Source organism: Hyla sarda, chromosome 1, assembly GCF_029499605.1.
Source record: "Hyla sarda isolate aHylSar1 chromosome 1, aHylSar1.hap1, whole genome shotgun sequence".
NCBI classification, from domain to species: Eukaryota; Metazoa; Chordata; class Amphibia; order Anura; family Hylidae; genus Hyla; species Hyla sarda.
This window is the reverse complement of record NC_079189.1, coordinates 422,064,732-422,088,184: the sequence shown is the minus strand read 5'-3', so window position 1 is coordinate 422,088,184 and position 23,453 is coordinate 422,064,732. Positions and strand designations below refer to the sequence as shown.

At 42.1% G+C, this 23,453-nt stretch overlaps 1 protein-coding gene across 3 annotated transcripts in view; it reads right to left on the bottom strand.

The window, feature by feature from the left end:
* Window positions 1–587: 587 nt before the first annotated feature.
* The window catches only part of ASPHD2 (aspartate beta-hydroxylase domain containing 2), a 47,744-nt gene continuing 24,878 nt past the window's right edge, over window positions 588–23,453 (bottom strand). For all 3 annotated transcript variants that reach the window (XM_056529165.1, XM_056529172.1, XM_056529182.1), the window contains exons 2-4: window positions 20,452–21,587; window positions 2,442–2,555; window positions 588–754 (exon numbers count right to left, since the gene is read on the bottom strand). In XM_056529165.1, the coding sequence (XP_056385140.1) occupies window positions 645–754; window positions 2,442–2,555; window positions 20,452–21,403 (1,176 nt within the window). In that variant the 5' untranslated portion in view covers window positions 21,404–21,587 and the 3' untranslated portion in view covers window positions 588–644. The remainder of the gene's footprint in view (window positions 755–2,441; window positions 2,556–20,451; window positions 21,588–23,453) is intronic.

Below are 23,453 nucleotides of genomic sequence, written 5' to 3'. Positions count from 1 at the left end.
CCTGACGGAGTCCTGTCTTGTTCATGTTATGAGTACACCGTTTTATGTCACATCCTTAACTTGCATTTCAGAGTTGTATAAATATACAGTAGCAACATGTAACATACTATAGTAATGCTGCATTCTAGTAAAGAATGGAATATGGAATTAGCTGCAATGTGAGATAATACAGTCTTTGCTACAGAACTGAGCATTGTAGAGTCTTTTCAGCCATTCCCTGAATACTTCCTATTAGCGCCTATTGATTTTCTTCCAGCCTTGGTTTCATTGTTAATAAGCTTTTAAGTAGAAGGTTGGTTTGTGCTGTTTATTAAATATGGAGCCAGGAGTCTGTTGTTTCCATATTAAGTGCTCTCTTCTGCTGAGTCGAGTTCAGTGCTCTTTCGTGCCAGAGAGTTGCAAGTAGTTGATGTATATGCTTCGTCATCACATAATTTCTACAATGTAAACCTATGGAAAAGCCAATGATTAAATAGATAACATGAGATGTAGTAAATATACACAGATTTTTTTTTTCATTTAGAAACAAGCTTTTTTTTTTCTTTTAGTGTTTTTTTTTTTTTTTTTTTTTTTTTTTTTGGGGGGGGGGGGGGGGCAATATCCCATGAGCATAGAGGTTTTGTTGCAAAAGTGGTATTCTTAGATCAGCGTCCAGGAGCAAATATGGAATCCAGGGCTTGGCGTTCAGCTGCGGCCACGTTGGGGTGCCACAGGTCAACCATGAAAATGACTCTAGGTCCTTCCTCAGCTGATCCTGAAGTAATTAAAATGAGAGAATGTTTTTTAATGTAAATCAGAATGCATTTCTGTTCTAATATGTTATAGTCCTGAACAATTTTAACCCTTTTAAAATTAAAAATGTAAAGTTTATTATACCCTATTGCAGAATGATGTACGTGACTGCAACTGTCAGGAGAGATCCTGGCAGTTACCGCTTTAGATGTGGCTGTCAGTGCGGAGGGAGGGAGATCTCTCTATTCTCTATCGGTAATCGTGAAGCGATTGTGGGGTGCTGATGGTAGCCATGACAACCAGAAACCAGAGACCTCTGGTCTACTTGTTACAGAAGCCGATTATGCTCTGCCTTAGACAAAGTCTGATCAGCAATGCCTGTCAGTGTTACATTGACAGGCATAATACACTGCAGTACAGATCACTTAATCAAGTCCCTAATGGTACAATACATTTAAAGTAAATAAATAAATAATAAAAACACATGCAACCCCCAGAAGTAGAAAAGAAAGATACACATATTTGATATTGTTGCATTCATAACTAACTGGACTTTACAACTGTGAAGTGGATATCATAGAAAAGAATAAATCACGGCTTTCAGAATATGGCAATGCACAAACATGATTTTTTTTATTTACAAAAAAAAATTTGTTTAATATAGTGTAAATATAATAAATAATTAAAAAAGTTAAAAACTTAGGTATCCCCATAATCACAAGTTATGATTTAATTTTTTGGAGGTAGAATTAACAGAATACTGTACTTAAAAAAACAAACAAAACATTTATATTAATTTAAAATGGTGTTTACCGTGTGATATATTTTACATGTTAATTTTACTCTGCAGATGGTTATGATTCATTCATCTGCAGAGTAAAACTAACATGAGCCGAGGCTACAAACCGGACATTGCCGGGGGCCACAGTGCTCTGACCCCCTGCGATCTAAAACGTATCCCCTATCCTGCGGATAGGGGATATGTTTTTCCTGTACTTATCGGCATGGGACTTCTCCTTTAGAAAGTTACCTGCAATTTCCCAGCAGGAGAAAGTGGGCGTTTTCCAGCAGGCATGACATCACTAAAGCCTGCTGGGGGACCACTTCCGCCCTCACATTGTTGCAGTGCTATGATGAATAGAATGCCTCAAACTCTATGCATGATTCAGTCTTTGCAGATTTCAGTGAGGCTTTCACTTTCTGTACAGCTGTCAATCAAGCTCAGTGCAGAGAAGCACTTCCTGAGTTTGGACTCCTGCCAGGCGAGGAAGAGACCGAACTCACTGTATTAATTGTGGCAGGGAACAGAACAGAGCCACACAGTGGCCATTTTTTATATTACATTTTAAACATATTTATGTTGATAATTTTAAAAGCAAGTGAATGGGAAAGTGTCTGCTAATTACACTAGGAACTCTTTAAGCTCTTGGAACATACAACCAGTTAAAGAGGTTTTCATATCTAGTACAGTGCTGAGATCAGGTTGGAATATCTGATAACAAGTGCTGAGATATGATATTTTCTCTGACACTCAGCGTGACCAGGACTATGCATAACAACTTCACTACTGTCAATGATCTTATAGTTACATAGGATATCATGACTGTACAACATTTGAGGCGAGCCAATATGTACTTTGTAATTGCCATTTTCCAATAAAGTTTGATTATAACATATAGAACTTTTTTTTTTTAAATAATGAAACCTACCTTCATGAAATGCTGTATGCAGGAAAGAGTCATCAAAAAGAAGACAATGTCCTTCTGCCCAACACTGAGGTTCTCCACCTACCACAAGTTCACAGTTAGCTGGGATCCGTAGACCTTGAAATGAAACATGGTGTCATTACAGATAACCATTCCATAACATATCAGATTCTTAGAATGTCTCATTGTAGAAGAAATGTATGGAATATTATAACTCCAGGATTAATCCATTAAACACAAGGCTTTTATTAAATAACATCATTACATGTAAGGCCCAGAGCAAACAACAATCCAAATCCTATAAATGTGAATGGGGTAATGCAACCTGTTCACATGCTAGAGAAAACGTCTGTGGAAATTTCTTAATGCACCAAAAAAATAAAAATAAAAAAAAAGTGTGGAAATAAGTAGCATGTTATTTGTTCTGTAAGGAAACAGCTAAGTTTAGCCCCATTAAATAACAATGGAATTAAGACGAGCGTTTCACATGCTGGTATCAATATGATAGTGCACAGTTTTCCGCTTCCCTGAGTTATTATGAGGTGCACGCTTCTTAATAAATCAGGCAGTGAAGCAGTCCATGTCCTGAGCTACAACCAGCTATTAACCCTTTAAATTGCCGCTGTCAAAGTTGATCTAAAAGGTACCTTTTAACCATCCCTGGTGGGGTGGATCGCCCCCTGCAGTGCAATCGAAATGAGTACAGATCAATAGAGTTCAACAGAACTGCATTGATCTGTATGAGGAATCTAAGGATTCCTTCTAAAAGTCCCCTAACGAACCAATAAAGTGTAAAAAAAATAAAATAAAAAAAACCCACATTAACCCCTTCCAAGTTCACATCCTACCCCCCCCCCCTTACAAAAAACATGTAAACATAATAAAAATAAAATTTATTTGGTTTTGGCATGTACGTAATTGTCCCAACTAATAAAACATAACTGTATATCCTGTCGGTCAATGGCGTTAACATAAGAAAAATCCCAAACCACAGAATTGCATTTTTTTTTATATATTTTTTTTATAACATCATATCCAAAAATAAAGTAAAAAAGCTATCAAAAAAGTCTGATCAATACCAAAATTGTACCGATAAAAACAGCAAAAAAAATAGCCTTCACACAGCCTGATATACGGAGAAATAAAAAGGTTATAGGGGTCAGAAAATTAATCACGCCAGATTTTAATACAATGCTGCTGAGAACCCACAGACTCTAGTAACAGAATGAGTAAACACATCACAACTATGCAGCAGCTCTGAAAGTCTTTTTTTGCGGGGTGACACATCCACTTGGTGTGATATGAAGGTGTTCATTACAAGAGAAAATACGGCAACAACTTTAAGTAGGTCAGATATTAAACGCTCCCAATGTTCCTCCCGCAAGCTTTTCTACATGTGTATTCTGCTTGCAAATTGCGATTCACTTCTGCTACAGAAAAGCCATAGTACAAGTAAAATCAAAACCTAAGAAACAAACAAGACTATTATTACAGAAAACAAATCTTGAGATAAATCAGGAGCTAGGAAAAATGCTGTGGAAGGTAACTAGACACAGAGCCTCTTTCAGATAGGGCGACTCTACCTTTATGTGAATAAAAGTACCTCTTAACATAATCCCCCCCCCCCCCACAGCAAATTAAAGGGGTACTCCGCTGCTCAGCGTTTGGAACAAACTGTTCCAAACGCTGGATCCGGGAGCTTGTGACATCATAGCCCCACCCCCTCATGACATCACGCCCTGCCCCCTCAATGCAAGTCTATGGGAGGGGGCATGACAGCCATCACGCCTCCTCCCATAGACTTGCATTTAGGGGGCAGGGAGTGACGTCACGAGGGGGTTGGGCTATGACATCACGAGCTCCCGGCGCTGGCTCCAGCGTTCAGAACAGTTTGTGCCAAACGCTGAGCAGTGGAGTACCCCTTTAAGCCTTTTTTTTTTTTTATTATTACTCCTGTTTTGTTCAATGTCACATGAAGGTGACATGGTGGTCTGGAGTAGGGATGTAAGAAAAAAATTGATTTGCGCGATTATCGCGATTTTTCATTTGGCGATACTGAATCGATTCAAAATATTTTTGAATCGATCCTTTTAGGGATGTAAAATTCACCTGCCCTGATGCCCGGGACATGCTGTTCCAGGCGCCGGGCAGGTCAATTTTTTCCGGCTCATGCAAGCAGAGCCAGACCTGACGCAGTAGCGCTCTGGGCATAAGGAGCGGGCTCCGGACTCGTGCCCGCTCCGTACTCTGCAGCCCCCGGCTGTTTTCAGTAGCCGGGGCCGTCGCTAATGGCCAGCATGCGGCGATCGCCGTGGCTGGCTATTAACCCTTTAGATCGCCGCTGTCAAAGCTGACAGCGGCGTCTAAAGGGATCTGTGAATGCTCCCTGGTGGGCTAGTGGAGTGGATTACCCCCCGCAGCATGATCGCGGGTGGGCGATCCACTGCTTCCTGCTGTCCCGTGGCTCTGTCATTGATAGAGCCTGGCTTGACTAGGCTCTATCAATGGATCGCAGATCAATGGAGTTCAATAGAACTCTATTCATCTGTCTGAGGAATCTAATGATTCCTCCTAAAAGTCTAATAAAGTGTATAGTTTTAATAAAAGTGTAAAAGACATTGTTTTTGAGACGGAATCGGGATATACCGCAATATATCGTCATACGTGTATCGCGATATGTATCGTATCGCCAAATTCTTGCCGATTCACACCCCTAGTCTGGAGAGCATGGAGAAGAGAGAGAAAAGAGCCATAGAGGTAGAACAGTCGGTGTCTACCTCTATATGATCACTGTATATTGGTCTTAGTATAATGGTAACAGTATGGTGGTATTATTCTGTCACTAATTTAATATCTAGTCATGGTGTGTAAGTATTTTTTGTTGCTGATATTTGTTTTTCTTTTGTATCGTGGTAGTATTTGGTAACAGTAGAAGTATATTTTATTAATATCTCTATCTATATATATATAACTCAACGTGTATGTGTGTGTGTGTGTGTGTATGTATATATGTATGTATGTATGTATGTATGTTCCAGCATCACGTCCAAACGGCTAAAGATATTAACGTGAAACTTGGCACACGTTACTTATATGTCAACAACAAACATAGGATAGGCGATTTAACCCTTACTCACCCCCATTTGTCAGGGTTTTTGTTTAAAGTCTTATACAAGTCTGTGGGAAATATATGTTACTGCATAACTTCCAAACGTCTGGAGATATTTCTATAATACTTGGTTACATTTTACTTATATGTCCAATTAAAATATAGGATAGGTAATTTAACCCTTAACTATCCCCATTTGTGAGGGTCGGGGGATGAGGATGGGACATAAGGACGGGATATGAGGACGGGATATGTGAACGGGATATGAGGTCAGGAGGAAGGGATAAGAGGTTGGGATAGGAGGTCGGGATAGAAGGACAGGATATGGGGATGGCATATGAGGTCAGGAGGAAGGGATAGGAGGTCGGGATAGAAGAACGGGATAGGAGGTCGAGATAGGAGGTCGGGATATGATGACAAGATAAGAGGACGGGATAGGAAGACAAGATAGAAGGTTGGATATGAGGACGGGATATGCGGTCGAAATAGGAGGACGGAATAGGAGGTTGTGATATGAAGACGGGATAGGAGGTTGAGATAGGAGGACGGGATAGGAGGTTGAGATATGAGGACGGGATATGGGATTGGGATATGAGATCATAAAGCTAAATTATCATCATTTTTGGGGGGAGGGCAGGGGAATCTTAATAGACCATAGAAATTCCACTGCAACCCGTTTATCTAAGGACCAAGCTGGACAGCAGGGAATAAGTTCTAAAATCACCCAAGGTGCTAGTTATGCCTCTGCTCATAATGTAAGTACAGCTGCACAGCAGAATCTGAGCTGTATACAGAGTAGGGTAACGTTATAAACTTGTACTTTTTCTATTAAATAAGACTGGGAATTTATCCAACACATCCTTGATTTTTTATAATAGTATTGAATTTTTGAAAGGCTAGACATGATGTGCCAAAAGAGGTAGGTATAAAGCTGCATACCGGCAGGTCAATTGGGGGTGGGGGGGAATTTATCAAGAGTGGTGTAGGTGAACGCTTTTTCTACACCCTTTATTTGGGTGGTGGTAATGTGCACGTGTGCCATATATATTGGTTGCATGACATGGGTGCTAGTTTTTATTTTTTAGTACATTTCAGTGCACCACTTTATACACTGTCCACTGCCAGTTTTGTGAACCAGGTTCGGGCAAACTGAGGGCATTGCAACTTTTTTACCAAAAGTCACACATGATAAATTTATGACCACTGCAGATAAAACATAGCTACACAATCATGAGAAAATAGTTGACTTGAAGTTGCAAAAAAGTAACTGCGACAAATGTAGAGCAAAACTATAGTCTACATACAATTACATATATATCCCCCTACATGTTTCACATACAGGGATGTTCCTATGATAAAAATACTGGCCCAGATTTTCCCAAGTGTTTGAGACCATAACAGTCTGATTTGCCTACAGCAACCAATCACGGCTCAGCTTTCATTTTACCAGAACTTATATAGATATGAATGCTGAGCTGTGATTGGTTGCTGTTTGCGAATTGGTGCCTTTCTTTGGCTCGTTCTGGTGATGTGGCTCATTGAATATAGCTATACTTCTTGCATGCTTTTTTTGAGGCGATGAGGAGCATTCACGGTTGCATTTTCCTCCTTTGACTAGTGGAGAAACAAAAAGGAATGTTGGACTTTAAAAGATCAGCACACTGGACTATATTTTGGCTGGATAAGGTAGAAACCAAGCTCCAACTTTGGCCCAACCATAAAAAAACATAAGAGCAGCAGAAGCATCCTGTGATGAGGCCATGCTACCGTCACTAATGAGGGGTAGAGGTGTGGAACAAACAAAAGAATGTGGAAATTATCTATAGAAATTAGTTAGGGTAACCAATAGATGAGAGGTGTGTTTTGTGTATGCATGTTCCTGGGATAATTGTATCCATATGGTACCAGACAGAGCATCAGTTGTTCCAATATGCTATAATACATTCAGCAAGGTCAATGACCTGCACTTCATTCTACCACAAGCTGTCGCAAAAGAGAACAACATTATAGGTACTTACACTGCAACACTAAAGAGGTTATACACCTAAATGTGAGTATGGAGAGAGAGATGGGCAGACAGGTACCACCAGGACTTCCCAGATGACTTGTGGTTAAGGCAGCATGAAAGTGACGAAAGGTTTCAATGTTAAATACTTTCTCCACCCGATACTGCCAATAACCCCGCTCCCTCCATGAATGTTCATTCCTATTCCTCAGCATGTCAGTGAAGGGGGCAGAGTTATCACCTTAAGGGGGCAGGCAGGAGAAAGCATTACACATATAGCAGCAGCCCGCCTCTATTGCAGTTAAGAAGAAAATACCTTATTAGCAACAAGAGGATATCTCCTAAACAGCTGCACCGATTTCCACGCGGTAAGAAGATTTAGAAATAGGGTCACCCACACAATCTACCTGTTTATTCAGGTTAGCGCAGGTTAACCCGATGTCAATTTCCCAGCATACTTGTCTATAAAAACCTGTCCAGAGCAAAAAAGTTGCTGAGTTGCCCATAGCCACCAATCCAATAATTTTTCAGAGGCTTTTTCAAAAATGAAAGAAGCAATGTGATTGGTTGCTATAAGCAACTCAGCAACCTTTCCTCTGCACAGGTTTTGATAAATCTCCTCCTGCATGTTTTGGTTGCAATGTGATTTTAATGCTTTCATTGCTGTTATTCAGCCCCCCCGAGGGTCCCTTCCATGGTGCCCAGCTATTTCTCATTCTCACCATTTCTGGGGGTAGGACCAGAGCTGGGCTGTTTGCTAGTAGTACACACAGTCACTTCCTACTTTAGTTGTCTGGCCAACCACATGACAGCACAGGACTTACTCCCTCTGAGATGCCATGACATAGTGCTAGTGAAAGTGCACTGTCCAGGCTGGAACAGTGCTGGGGATGATTTACACAGTACAGTACTATAGATGGCATGTAGAGGGAGAAGCGGTTACTTAAGCACTCAGTTTGCAAGATGCTATTTCTGCATAAAATAAATAAACAGCAGTAGCACAGTATGAAAGGGGTCACAAAAAAGCACTGAACTGCTAAAGACAAGCATGCAGACTTAATGGATGGGGGATTGGGAGATTAGATATAGGAGGCAGCACTTTGTAAATACAGTCGCAGCACAGCAAGCTAAAGGTTACACTAAGCACGTAAACTTCTGCTGCTGAAATCTTTGTTTTAAGCAATTTGCTCAGCATTTGTAATAAAACAAAAGCTTCTACTTACCTACCTAGAACCCCCTACAGCCCCTGCTATCTGCGCTCAGTGTCTGCTGCGCTGCATGTCTCAGGCTGCAAATGGCAAGGCACGTCACATCACTTTGCTGCCAATCACTTGTCACATTGGTGTCCTGCCTCGGCTAGTGATTGAGTGAGAGGTGATCTGCAGCTCTGGTAAGTGCAGCATGGTGGACACCCTTCATCAAAGAATCCACAGTGTATCTGCCCCGTGTGAACATACCCTTAGAGATAAAGGACTGGGGGAGGGAATGAACAGCACACTGAACTGTTGCTTTAAAAAAAAAAAAAAAAAAAGTCCTTATTTAAGCGGGCACTGTCAGATCCAAAACTTTTTCCTGATGAAGACCTTTTGTAATATGATTGCTTAAAATTTTTTGAATATTTAATAAGAAAACGGCTCCTGAAAATCCCACCACTAAGGGTCCCCATACCTACTGGGACACTAACCAGTCCTGCAGCAGCTTTAGGCTTGTCCATCAGTCATGGACAATAGATGACTCATGGACAAGGCTGCATGAGCAGACACACCAATCACCTCCCACCACCAGGAGGGACACACCCCCTTCCCCTGAGAGGATTTCTAACACTGTGAGCTAATGAAACGAGGGATTTTTAGAGGTAAGTTAGGTACTAAGTATTATATTTATTATTGTATTTTTTTTTTTTTGGGGGGGGGGGGGATCTGACAAATATGCTTTAAAATCAGGAAGCTATAATCAAAATACAAAAGTAACAATGTCAGTTCCTCCCTGAACCCACATACAGGACAGCTGATGGTCTGATCTTCCTTTGGTATGTCCCGTGATGCTTGAGATTACAGCAGATACAATGGATAGGACAGGACTGCAGATTAACAATGCAGCTGTGAGCTCTTTATTTATTAGAGCACAAGTCAGCAGAGCCTTGCCATGAGCCCGATCAATACTATATGCTAATTGATAATCACTTCTCATTCTGTCGCCAATGCCAGGGAAAAGCAATGTACAGACATCATTACAGCATTGTTCTCTCCTACAATGTAAGCTGCAGTTATTTACAGGGGAGGTGTGACTGGGCACATTATCTACTGGCCCATCTATATCCGGTACTAGTCTGTTTATTTTTCATCTCTAGTCTGTCACATACAATAGTTTTGAACATAGAAATTTACCAATAGAATTATCGAAGTCGACTAAGGTTCAGTCAGTGTGGACAAGGCACTCTTCATTTTCTGTGTTTAACCCCTTAACAACCACATATCATGTTTTTACAGGAGCAGTTAGACTGTAATGCATATTAAAGATTTTGTCAAGAGTCCGAGATCAATGGGAATTCCGCTTGGAAAATACATTGCGGGAATGCGGCCTCATAGTATGCCTGATGGGTCCCTGCATATTAATCTGCATATATTTTGTTCCAAAGATTTTTACATTTTTTTTAAACTTTATTATGTTAATTATATACAATAAAGTAAATCTTATGCAATAAAATATTTTTTGTAAATATGGGAATTCATGCTTTTTGTAGGTCACTATTGTTACTTTCAATATACGGTGTAACCCTGATTCATCCTGTTCTGTCGGTTTTGTTCAAATCAGAATGTGTCAAAATGTTGGCACATTTTTGATGCATCGAGGCCATGCTCCTTTAAAAACTGAAGAAGAGGTCATAAAACCCTTTGTTGACCCTGATGGGAAAGTGTCTACAACACATAATTGTGAGCACGCCATTTAAGAGACAGTTTTTTTTGCACAAAATGTGCCAGAATTCTGACGCATTTGCAATATTAAATCTGGGATAATTAAAGGGGTATTCCAGGAATTATTTTTATTTGACTATGCTACAGGGGCTGTAAAGTTAGTGTGGTTCATAATATATTGTCTGTACCTATGTGTGATGGTTTTCTCACAATTCTTATGTGATTTTCACTCCAATTTTTTTTTATCAGCATACAAAATGACTGTTGTCTCAGATTTTTCCCAGCTTGTAATGCGGCCAAGACCTGACTGTAGGCACCCTGATTCAAAACCACAGGTCTTTTGAATAGATGCAGCTCATTTATGTTTCAATGGATGGGTTGGATGATGTGTGGGAATGAGGAAAATGGAATTATGGGATTTGTAGGCAAAAAAAGAAAAGTCAAACAGGATATACTAGCTCATAAAAAGCTAGCCACAGTGTTATGGTAATCTCATGACATAGCCATTTAACCCCAAGACAAGCGCAGATCCTTCCTAAGCATTTCCATTACTGCCTGCCAGGTACTTACTAAAATCACCTTATGGTGAATAACTCCTTTAACCTGCACACTACCTCCCCCCCCCCTGAACACAGATTTTAAATTGTGCACTATATAAACTATGGTGCAAATATCTATTATTGATGGGACACAGTCTTAGAGTGGAAATCACATGGATAAAATTCGGCTGTAAGAACATGCCTTGACTTTAACCCTTTAAGAACCAAACCCATTTTGATCAGGGGATAAGATTACAAAGAAGGGAGACACCTAGTGGCCAAGATTGTAGGGCAGTTTTTTTCTGGGATCAGAGGGGGCGGAGCACTGACATTACGATACTCCAGGCCCTGTATCGTGAGTAATCAATTGAGTCATAACGTCAATATACGTCATGGTGCGGGAAGTCCCACCGCATCATGACGTACATTTAGGTTAGATGTCGTTAAGGGGTTAAGACAGTAAAACATAAAGCAATGCATTTGCAAAGCTGTACAACTTTTTCAACTTTAGAGTTTTGTATCTAAAAAGCTATAGAATGATACTGGAACGTAGACATGCAGTAATTTTTCCGCCACGATGTCCCATCACTGTTTAACGCCTGCAATGAATTACGGGCATATACGGGTGCAAACGGGCAGTTACAAAACCCCATAGGCTGCAATGCGATTTAGTCACGGCCGTCAGGGGTTTTGTAACGGCCGGGTTTCGCCAATATAGTGACGGAACTGGTGACGGAAGTTCCTAAACGAAACTATTTCATAGTGTGAAAGCAGCCTTATTACTGCTTCTTTTACAAAAGACTAGGGATTATAAACTGCCTTGGGAGTCGATGATCTAGAAGAGTAAGGGTATGAAATGTACCTATAGCACGTTGACAGTACAGAGAAAAAAAAACCTGCTATGAAAAGTGTCATGTAACTGGCAGAGGACATTTAGTACTAAAAGTGGCTCCAATCGATTGGAGTTATATCAATACAGTGCTGTCTGTACAGTAGGAGCTTATGGGTTCACCTACAGCCGGCTAATCAATGAAACCTTTAACCTTCCCGATACAGTCTAATGACATTCATGATTAGCTTCTTCTAGTACAGACGACTTCCCCTCCAAATGAAGCAAATCCACACACACCGACTGCTAAGGATGTCACCTTTATGCAATGTGTGAAGTAATTCATCTTTCTAGACTCCACATTTTAATTGGATTGTCGGAATGGAATTATTTCTAATCATTTTCATTTGATTTATCAATTTTAAACTAAGAAGCTTCACGTGATTTCCAGGCACGTAGATGCCAAGGAGTGGAAAGGCTTAATGTATCATTTCAGAGAGCCCCCTACATGGTGCATAGCCATTTCTCAGTCTTTGATGGGGTCAGGAACAGACCTAGACTGTTTGCCAGTAGTGCACACACAGGTAGTTTCTTTACCCTTGTTTGGCCAATAAGCATAACACCTAATCATGTAATAGAAAGAATCCCAACACTCCTAGGAATAATGCTTCTTCTGTATTTTATTATGGCATGCAATATTACAGCAATTGAAACGCAGAACGTGTTGCGGCTGGATAGCCTTTCAATTGTACAGTTATCTACACATCAACACCTGTTTATATAGACATGACAGGCACCTAATTAATACGTTATTAGTTACCATAGAAACCAAGTAAACAAAAACATAAATAAAAAAAAACATAGATCCAAATACTTGAATCCACTTGACTGTATGTTGAAAGTCGCCATTTCAATCTATGGGTCTCTGTAAACAAAAAATCATGATAAGCAAACATGCAGGAGGCTACCCAGATAATTTCGCAAACATCTACTACAGCTGACTTCTTGAAAATGCCGACTGATGAGTTAAAACGTCTGAGGATTGAGAAGGAGAGCAGCCGTTTGGTTGCCTATGAATTAACCCTTGCGAAGTACCACAGGACAAGTCGTATTCCCCGTGGACTAAGGGTTAACTTAAAGGGGTACTCCGCCCCTGGCATCTTATCCCCTATCCAAAGGATAGGCGATAAGATGTCAGATCGCCGCGGTCCCGCTGCTGGGGACCCCTGGGATTGCCGCTGCAGCACCCCGCCATCATTACTGCACAGAGCGAGTTCGCTCTGTGCGTAATGACGGGCGATACAGGGGCCGGAGCAGCGTGACGTCATGACCCCTCCCCTTAATGCAAGTCTATGGCAGGGGGTGTGGCGACCGCCACGCCCCCTCCCATAGACTTGCATTGACGGGGGCGGGCCGTGATATCACGAGGGGCGGAGCCGTGACGTAACGATGCTCTGGCCCCTGTATTGCCCGTCATTACGTGCAGAGCGATCTCGCTCTGCGCAGTAATGATAGCGGGGTGCTGCAGCAGCGATCCTCGGGGTGCCCAGCAGCGGGACCCCGGCGATCTGACATCTTATCCCCTATCCTTTGGATAGGGGATAAGATGTCTAGGGGCGGAGTACCCCTTTAAGACCTACACTATTCTCTGAGGACGAGTCGCTTTGTAAGGACTTTGAATGTATACTAAATAAGTTCTCCCTAGATATTATTGTGCTCATAGTGGAGCGCTTGCAGCGAGCAATAACGGAACTTAAAGAGGATATCGCATCATCTGAACAGCAGCACAGAGACATCTTACCTGTGGATGATTTCACCAAATTCAGTGAGGAACTAGATACCAGGATCGAGAGGTTGCGGAAGGATCTCAAGCAACACAAGAGAAAGAAGTTCCTCTGATATGGCAGATTACCAGTCAAACAGAGTGTTCAGCGCTTGTTCAGGAACATTAGACTTAAGTCTAATCCTATAGAGAAGTGGTATCTGATGCTCCTGATAGAGGGATGATCCGGTTGGAGGACTTTAATCTACAGATTAAAAGTCGCTATACTCCACCTAAGCATTATCATCCGGTAGAGACTTATTGTAAAATTGTCAAAAATGAGGTCGGTAACATATTAAAGAAAATGAAAAGAGGTGAATTTCATGTATATGCTAATTTGTCTACAGTTGAGAAAAGGGCTTTGAGAGATCTGTCCACTGATGAGGTTTTGAGACAATAAGCGGATAGAGATACTTATGAACCCCTGCATAGGGATCCTTTACCTTAGATACAAAGACTGATTAAAGCCACAGTGGATGAATATCTCGCATGCAGAGTAATTGACCAAAAAATTTATAAATTCCTCCAATCCACTGATCCTGTTACACCTGTAATAAATATATATCACTGAAAGTCCATAAGAGATTGCAGGATCTGCCGGGTCACCTGATTGCAGCATCTGTGGATTCAGTATTATCTCCTTTGTGAATTGTTCTGGAAAAGGCCCTGAACTCCACTTGTGAAAAAAAACTCTGGTGTTTCTGATGGATACGTTGGATTTTTTTTAACACCATTGCAAATGTTACTGATATCTCTGAGACTACTCTACTAGTCACGGTTGAAGTAGTTAGTTTGTATACCAGTAATGAACATTTGAAATGTATAGAATCAGTGAGGTAGCTGCTACGAAAAGTGAGCATAACGATACCCAACAAGGTTTATTTTCTGGATATGCTCAACATAGTGTTAAATGAGAACTATGTTTTATTTGAGGACATGTGTAATGCAGGGGTTCTGCGATGGGGCGAACGTGGTCCCCCCATATGCTAATGCATATAGGTCATGGTTCGAGGAACAGTTTGTATACTGTAATGAGTTATTTAGGACACATGCCAATATATGACGACGCTTTATTGATGATATCATATGCACATGGGAGGGGCCACGTTCATCTCTGGATCTATTTTTTGATCATTTGAATGACATCTGGGATGAATTAAAATTCACAATGTCAGTGGATACTGTGTAGGTAAATTTTTTGGGATACCCCCCTACTGAAGGACGGCAAGGGGGGGTCTGTATACAGACCTCTATCAGAAACCAACAGATAAAAATTGCTTGTTATGCTATAGTAGTGCTCATCCCCCAGCTATTAAAAAATCAATTCCTTTCTCTCAGAAACAGAGGATTCAGAGAATTGATACAGACCCTTCCATAAGAGTGAAACGCTTGGGGGAACTAACCAACAAATTTAGAGTGAGAGGGTACCCCGACAGGGTGATAAATGCCATTTCCACAGTTAAACCCCGCGAGAAGAAATCTACGGAGAATCGTATCCCATTTGTCAGAACGTATAACCCTTTGATGGGTTAGATTGATGCGGTTATACGTGCACATTGGCCATTGGCCTATTTTAGGTAAAGCATACCCTGAAATACAAGAATTTCAGAATACCCTTTTGGTGTGTAACAAACGTCTCCCGAACCTCAGAGATAAGTGAATTCGTGCGGATGTGGGATCCGACAAGATTTGGTAAATTTGGTAAATTTCTGTGCTTAAATTGTGCACAGTGCAGCAATATAATCAGGGGGGGGGGGGATAGGATTGTCCATCCTCATACAGGTCAAGTTTTCCCAGTAAAAGTTTTTTTTACGTGAAAATCAAAAAAACTTTATCTACCTGATTAAGTGTCCATGCCGTCTCCTATATGTTGGGAAAACTTCCCAGCATGTAGGAGACCGCATAAACAGACACAAGTCAACAATCCGTTGTAATAATTTACTATTCCTGATACCTGCACATTTCAAAAAGATGGGGCATAACATTGCACAACTGCAATTTCAGGTTATAGACAAGGTTTTACCCCCACGCAGAGGAGAGTGTATTAAAAAAAACTCCTATTAAGACAGGAGGCATTTTGGATGCATAAACTGGATATCCTGGAACCACGGGGAATGAACCGGGACAATGAGATTAGTGTAATTTATGGGTATTCCTAATTCTACAAATTATAATTTTTCTTTTGTCCGGTATATTATATATGCATGTTTGTCTTTATTCTCGATTGCTTTTTATGATTTTTTGTTTACAGAGACCCACTTGAATAAATAGAAATGGCAACTTTCAACATACAGTCAAGTGGATTCAAGTATTTGGATCTATGTTTTTGTTTACTTGGTTTCTATGGTAAATAATGACATATTAATTAGGTGCCTGTCATGTCTATATAAGGTGTTGATGTGTAGATAATTGTGCAATTGAGAGGCTATCCAGCGGCAACACGTGCTGCGTTTCATTTGTTGTACTATTGCATGCCATAATAAAATACAGAAGAAGCATTATTCCTAGGAGTGGCGGGATTCTTTCTATTACATTGTACTATTTATCCACTGGCACCGGACTTTGTAGTAGTGCCGACCAACTCTTATACTGTAACACCTAATCATTACTCCAATGTGATGACATGCAGTGCTAGTCTGAATAGGCTGGCACTATGCTGGGGAATGATTTACATAGTACAGTACTATAGGTGGCATGTGAAGGGAGATGGGGGTTACTGATGCACTGGCTTTGCAAGGTGCAAGTTGTGAGCAGAAATAAAAGAAACAGCAGCAGCACAGTAAGATTTGGGCTACACTAAGCACTACTGCTACTGTTGAGATAAGAGGAAAGCCTTGCTTTACAATCCAGAGACAGTGTTCTCTTTTGGAGAAGGCATACAGGCTCAACTTGCATGCACACAGTCCAGGCTCTTTCTTGCCCTCTCCTACACAAAGCTAGCTAAGTATTTCCCTAAAATGTAAAAGGCAGTGGACAGCAGACTGCAGGAAGAAGAGAAACCTAGTAGTCCCGAAATTAGAGCTTTTTCTTAGGTAAGGAGTAATTTCTGATAAATTAAGTACTTTACAAATATGTTAGGAATCACACAGGCTATCATATAGAGGGACATCCTCCAAAAAAAAACCTTCTATTTGGAGGATTCTTTTTGGGATGTTTACATCCCAAAACATTTTGTCACGATTCAGCTGGCTGGAGGTGGATCCTCTGTGCCAGAGAGGGATTGGCGTGGACCGTGTCGGTGGACCGGTTCTAAGTTGCTACTGGTATTCACCAGAGCCCGCCGCAAAGCGGGATGGTCTTGCAGCGGCGGTAGCAACCAGGTCGTATCCACCGGCAACGGCTCAACCTCTCTGACTGCTGAGATAAGCGCGGTACAAGGGAGTAGACAAGAGCAAGGTCGGACGTAGCAGAAGGTCAGGGCAGGCAGCAAGGATCGTAGTCAGGGGCAACGGCAGGAGGTCTGGAACACAGGCTAGGAACACACAAGGAAACGCTTTCACTGGCACAATGGCAACAAGATCCGGCGAGGGAGTGCAGGGGGAAGTGAGGTATAAGTAGGGAGTGCACAGGTGAAGGTACTGATTAAAACCTGCTGCGCCAATCAGTGGCGCACCGGCCCTTTAAATCCCCAAGACCCGGCGCGCGCGCGCCCTAAGGAGCGGGGCCGCGCACGCCGGGACAGCACAGACGGGGAACGGGTCTGGTAAGGGAATCGAGATGTGCATCGCGAGCGGGCGCGTCCCGCATCGCGAATCGCATCCCGGCTGGGAGCAATATCGCAGCGCACCCGGTCGGCAGGTCTGACCGGGGCGCTGTGAATAAGAGAACGCTGTGAGCGCTTCGGGGAGGAGCGGGGAGCCGGAGCGCTCGGCGTAACACATGTGCCGGAAATAAATGGGTTGATGACTCCTTATCCCAGAAAAAAACAGCCCTACAGTCTCGGCCACTAGTTGTCTCCCTTGTTTGCAATCTGTTGTCCACTGCATGTTGTCAGGGGATTACTATCGCTAGTAACAAAGAGACCCAAGACAAAAACACAGATTGTGTGTGGGGTAAGCAGGTGCTGTGCAGGAGAGGTAGAGAGTCTGAGAAAGCCAGGGGCTGAGTGCCTGAAAGCAGAGTCTGTCTGTCTGCTGAAGAGGACGCAGAAAGGTAAATCAAGGCTTCACTATCATCTCTAACCACCCATATAAAGATCTTGAAAGCTGTCACTTTTGTAAAAAGTGTATCTACTGCTGTTATGTCCATAATGCTGCAGTGTAATCCCCTTCCCCCTTTCAGCTTCTTATCAGCAGCTAAGTGCTAAATGCAACCCCTTCATTGCTGCTGCTGTTTCTTGAACTTCTGCTCACACAGTATATTGCAAATCCAGTGCATTATTAAACCACTCTCCTCTTCAGATGCCATCTATAGTACTTTACTGTGTCAACCCCCAGCACATAGTCAACCTGTACAGTGTATTTTCACTGGCACTATGTCATGGCATAGTAAGCATAGTAAGTGTTGTGGTGTACTGTAATTGGTTAGACAACTAAGTACAAAGCAAGAATAAGAAAACACATTTAAAAGTCTCCTTAAACTTTAAGTGTATAGACAGCTTAATACAACAACGAAAATCTTATAAAATATGGAATTCAAGCATTGTCACTGTCTACATTATTGATATTTTGGACCCTCTTATATTCCTCATGCTTTGGGGTTGTATTACAGCCAGTGGCACAGGGAACATCTCACGAGTAGAAGGAAAAATGGATTCAATAACATTTCAGCAAATTTTGGATGCTAACTTGATGCCATCTGTGAAAAAGCTGAAGTTAAAGAGAGGATGGCTTCTACAAATGGATAATGATCCTAAACACACCTCGAAATCCATGGGGGATTACATCAAGAGGCGTAAACTGAAGGTTTTGCCATGGCCTTCACAATCTCCTGACCTCAACATAATTGAAAATCTATGGATAGACCTTAAAAGAGCAGTCCGTGACGGACAGCCCAGAAATCTAAAAGAACTGGAAGACTTTTGTAAGGAAGAATGGGCAAAGATACCTCAAACAAGAATTGAAAGACTCTTGGCTAGCTACAAAAAGGGTTTACAAGCTGTGATACTTGCCAAAGGGGGCAGTACATATATTAACTCTGCAGGGTGTCCAAACTTTTGCAGACGCCATTTTTTCGTTTTCTGTTATTTTGAAAGTGTAAATGATGGAAATAAAATCTAACTTTTGTTGACATATTAGAAGAATGTCTAATCTGTAATTTGATGCCTTTTGGAGATTTTTCCATCTTTCCTTGGCTTCTTTATGCACATTAATACACATTTTTACATGGGGTGCCCAAACTTTTCATCCCCACTGTATACTTACCAGTAGATGTGAATGATAAACATGTAGTTTACTATACTTTGTTACAAAAGGAACTTTTTGATACTTTTTTTTCCCCTATAACAATTGACACATCTTTTGCCTAAACTACATATGTTAAATGACATTCTAGCTTACAATTTGCCTTAATGCCACTAATGTTCTTATACTCCAGCCTACTTGACTAGTGTTGTGATGTGCCTCATTACTCCTGGCACAGCTTTACTACATGGTTATTTGTCTATGAAATAGAATAGCTCTCAATTTCTGTTTATTGCTCTAACCTTACATTTGAGCAATATTTCTATCTATCAACAGGGATTCAAATTCACTTTACAGAAAAAGATAGGGGATAAGATGTCTGATCACGGGAGTCCCGCCGCTGTGAACCCCTGTGATCTCAGCTGCATCACCCCAGACATCAGGTGCACGGAGAGAACTTTGCTCCGTGCCATGTGAGGTGCAAACTTGCGCCCTGTACAAACCTGCTTCTGCTCTTCCCCTCAGCTCTCTGAAAATTTCCAAAGCTAGAGCTGGAGGGAGGGCAGAGCAAAGACAGAGCAGGGGGAGAGAGGAGGTACACGCCTCCCTCATCTCCTCTCCCTCTGCTCCGCCTGCCTTCGGAGACAGGTTTGCACAGGCAGAGCGAAGGCAGAGCAGGGGGAGATAGGAGGCTTATATGACTCCCTCCTCATCTCCCCTTTTCAGCCCCACCCTGTGCAATTAGTTATACTCAAACCGCTTATAGAAATCAGCCCCAGTCCCTGGAGTTTGTCCTCCCCCTTGCAGCCCATGCAAACCTGCTTTCGGAGAACACAGGAGGGGCTGAGAAGGGGAGATGAGGAGGGAGTCATATGTACCTCCTATCTCCCCCTGCTCTGCCCGTGCAAACCTGCGTTCTCCGAAGACAGGCGGAGCAGAGGGAGGGGAAATGAGGGAGGTGTGTACCTCCTCTCTCCCCCTGCTCTGTCTTTGCTCTGCCCTCCCCTCAGCGATGCGGGGCGTAGACTCGTGACATCACGATCACGCCCCACTTGTGATGTCAGGGCCATGCGGCCTTAATGCAAGTCTATGGGAGGGGGTGTCACGTGCCGTCCCATAGACTTGCATTAAGGGGGGGTGGCCGTGACATCACAAGCCTCTGGCACTGAACCTGACGCTCTAAAGGGACACCAGGAACAGCAGAGAGATCGCGGGAGTCCCCAGCGGCGGGTCCCCCGTTAGCAGACATCTTATCCCCTATGCTTTGGATAGGGGATAAGATGTCTAGGGGCGGAGTACCCCTTTAAAAGTCATTATTTCCAGTCAATTTAGAAGAAAACCCATAGTTCAGTAATGCAAGTTAAGACCAACACGTTACTGCGCTATAGTAGTGCAAGATTTCTTAAAATAACATCTTCATCATTATTATGTACAACTTTAGAAAATACATACCAAGATGGCATCTTATCCTGATGTTGGTGGGACCATAGTGCTCTGTGATGACGGCCCCCGGAGTAAGCACAGATATACAAGCATTCCCAAACACATTGTTGCCAATAAAGGTACGGAGGCTTCCAAGCAAACGATACGTCCGTGGGCATTTCTTGCAATTGGCAGGAATACACACACCTTGGTTGACTAAATAAAATGTGTACCATTCTCCGGTGGGAGTACTGTTTATTTTCCAACCTTGAGGCAAGTTGCAGTTTGAAAAGGCTTTGTAGATGACTTCAAATTCACTAAGAATGGTAGCAAAGTTCTGTTCTAGCAGCTCCACGTCATGCTTTTGAGCATCCCGTGGAAAATACGGCAAAGTGGGTAAATCTGGAAGAAAGAAAACCTCTGGCTTTTGTATGGATGGCCTGTCATTTAAATAGCGACCTTGTTCGCGGATGCCCTTGTGAATTCTGCCCATGCCGGACCAGGAGTACCTTTTGGCATATTCCTGCAGATTGTGATAGAGTTTTTGGTTCAGTCCATCATTATGCGTACAGCGTACACACTCACGTGAGTGACAATAAGCAAACCCGTTCTGCAAGCCTTTGGCATCTGAACTCTGGATGAGTAAATTCACAGTGGCAAAGGGAGAACGGGGTTGGTCCTTGCCTACTCGGTAACAATACCATGCAAACAAGAGCAGGAGGCAGATAACGGTGGTTAGAGCGAAGGGATTGCAGTCACGCACAGCTTGGATGCAACCAGCTATCAGATCACGAAGTCCCTTCAGCAAACAGGTCCAGTCAGTCAACCACTGTGCAGACATTTTTGTCCAGGCGCTGTCTGGTTTGTAAGACGATGCAATGCAACAAGGACTGGAAGTTCTAGGAGGGGCCCACACCATGCGGGTTAATATGGATGAATTGGTGAACAAGACAACATGATCCTGCCTGTTCTCTTTAGACATCTAAGCAGAGTATTAGTAGCTACGAGGGGTTTGGTGCTGACATTCAGAAGCGCATAGAAACACATGGGACCATACAGACTTCCGGGGTCTGGTTTTGTATAGGACGTAGCAATGTGTCATTACCGGCTTTACTGCTATCCACTGAGGAGAGGTCATTCTGAAGAGGACCACTGGTTGTCTAGATCTGTAGAGAATGAAGTGAACAGAAAAAAATATATATAATAAAAAAATTCAATATTTGCCTTTGTACACTACAGTTTTTAGTAGACACATTACCATTAGTGCATTTCTTCCTAGTCTTTTACAAGTCTATGTAATACACAGTCCTTTATACAAAGTCCTTTTTATGACTATTACATGATGAAAAAAAAAATTATTGGTTTGACTGATGGAAATTGTTTACATCAAATATAGGCTGTGTTCACACTGCGGGGTTTTGTTGCATTTTTAACATGCTTTTTTTGTTTGGATTGGTGAACTCACTGAGAGACATGAGAGGTCACCAAACAAAATAGAAAATGCAACAAAATCACACAGTGTGTTTTCTTTTCCATTACTTCTGATAAAAAGTGGACAATATAAAATAAGATGACAAGTAAAATGTATTTTCTGTATGGTAAAACATTACACAATTTTAGCTTTAACATTGATGGAGCCAACTTTTTTTTCACAAAACGGGGAAAAAATTTCAATATAACAACCTTAAAGGGGTACTCCACCCAAAGCATAGGGGATAAGACGCCCTGCTGTGCCCAGCGTTCGTTTAGAGCGTCGGGTGCATCGCCTGAGGCTCGTGACATCACGACCATGCCCCCTCAATGCAAGTCTATGGGAGGGGGCGTGACGCCATCACGCCCCCTCCCACATACTTGCATTGAGGGGGCGTGGGTGTGACATCACGAGCCTCCGCCCCACATTGCCAGTCATCCAGCACCAGGCGAAGTTTGTTCCGTGCACCGGATGTCTGGGGTGTTGCAGCCGTGTCGTGGGGGTACCGCCGCTTTGGATAAGGGATAAGATGTCTAGGGGCGGAGTACCTCTTTAACTCCTCCTTAAATTCATCACCCTATGTCCTCCTGCCAGAAGTGCACATACATTGTATATGTGTAACACCATGACAGCATCGCAGTAGTGGCGGTGATTCAGGGGTTTTCATAAAATGTACTCAAAATTCTAACAAAATGATGTCATCTTTGTATGAAGCTTCTGAGCACAATGGTGGTAGGATGTAGAAGTACCAGGAAGACCCAAAGATATAGTGCATTAAATGATTCCACTGATGCTTATGTTACAAAAGACGACTAATCTGGAATGGTACTGTACAGAGGCTGGATGCATTAGACTTGCCTTCCTAATTGTACAGTAGAGATTTACATTGCATAAAAAAAATGACATTACCATGCAGAACAAACCTCCCAGGCATTTGTATGCATGATAATCACTACCCATTGCATTATTAACAACCAATTTCTTTGCTCAGTAACTGACATCTATATCTCAAACAGCGCGCACAAACAGACTACTGAATACACCTAAAAACAAGAATGCAGCAAAACTACTAGAAACAATAGTAGATCCCATAGAGGAAAAATATTCTAATTATAAGTAATACAAATGATTATAAATTATCAGCTGTCCCCAGATAGGTGATAAGTATCTGATTGTTGGGGGTCCCACTGTTGTGATTACTTTCCATCATGAGAACCTGTGTCCCCCTGTATAAAGGGAACAGTGTCAAGCATATAAGCTGCCGTCTCATTCACCCTCTATGGGACTGCGGAAGAGAGCAGTTTATATACTTGATCTCTGCATGGCTCAGATTACATGCAGAGGCCTGGTAGAATATTTCCATATGCTTTACGGAGGCACCATTTGGCAGCACATCGATTGTTTATGGCCCTGGAGTACAAAGCTGTGGCGAACCCATTGGACAATGTACAGGATATGTGCAATTATGCATCCAGTGGTTGACACCATTCAAGAACAGTGTACTGTCCTTCGTTTCAAAATTATGAGTCTTTTTAATAAAAAATAATTTATATATATATAT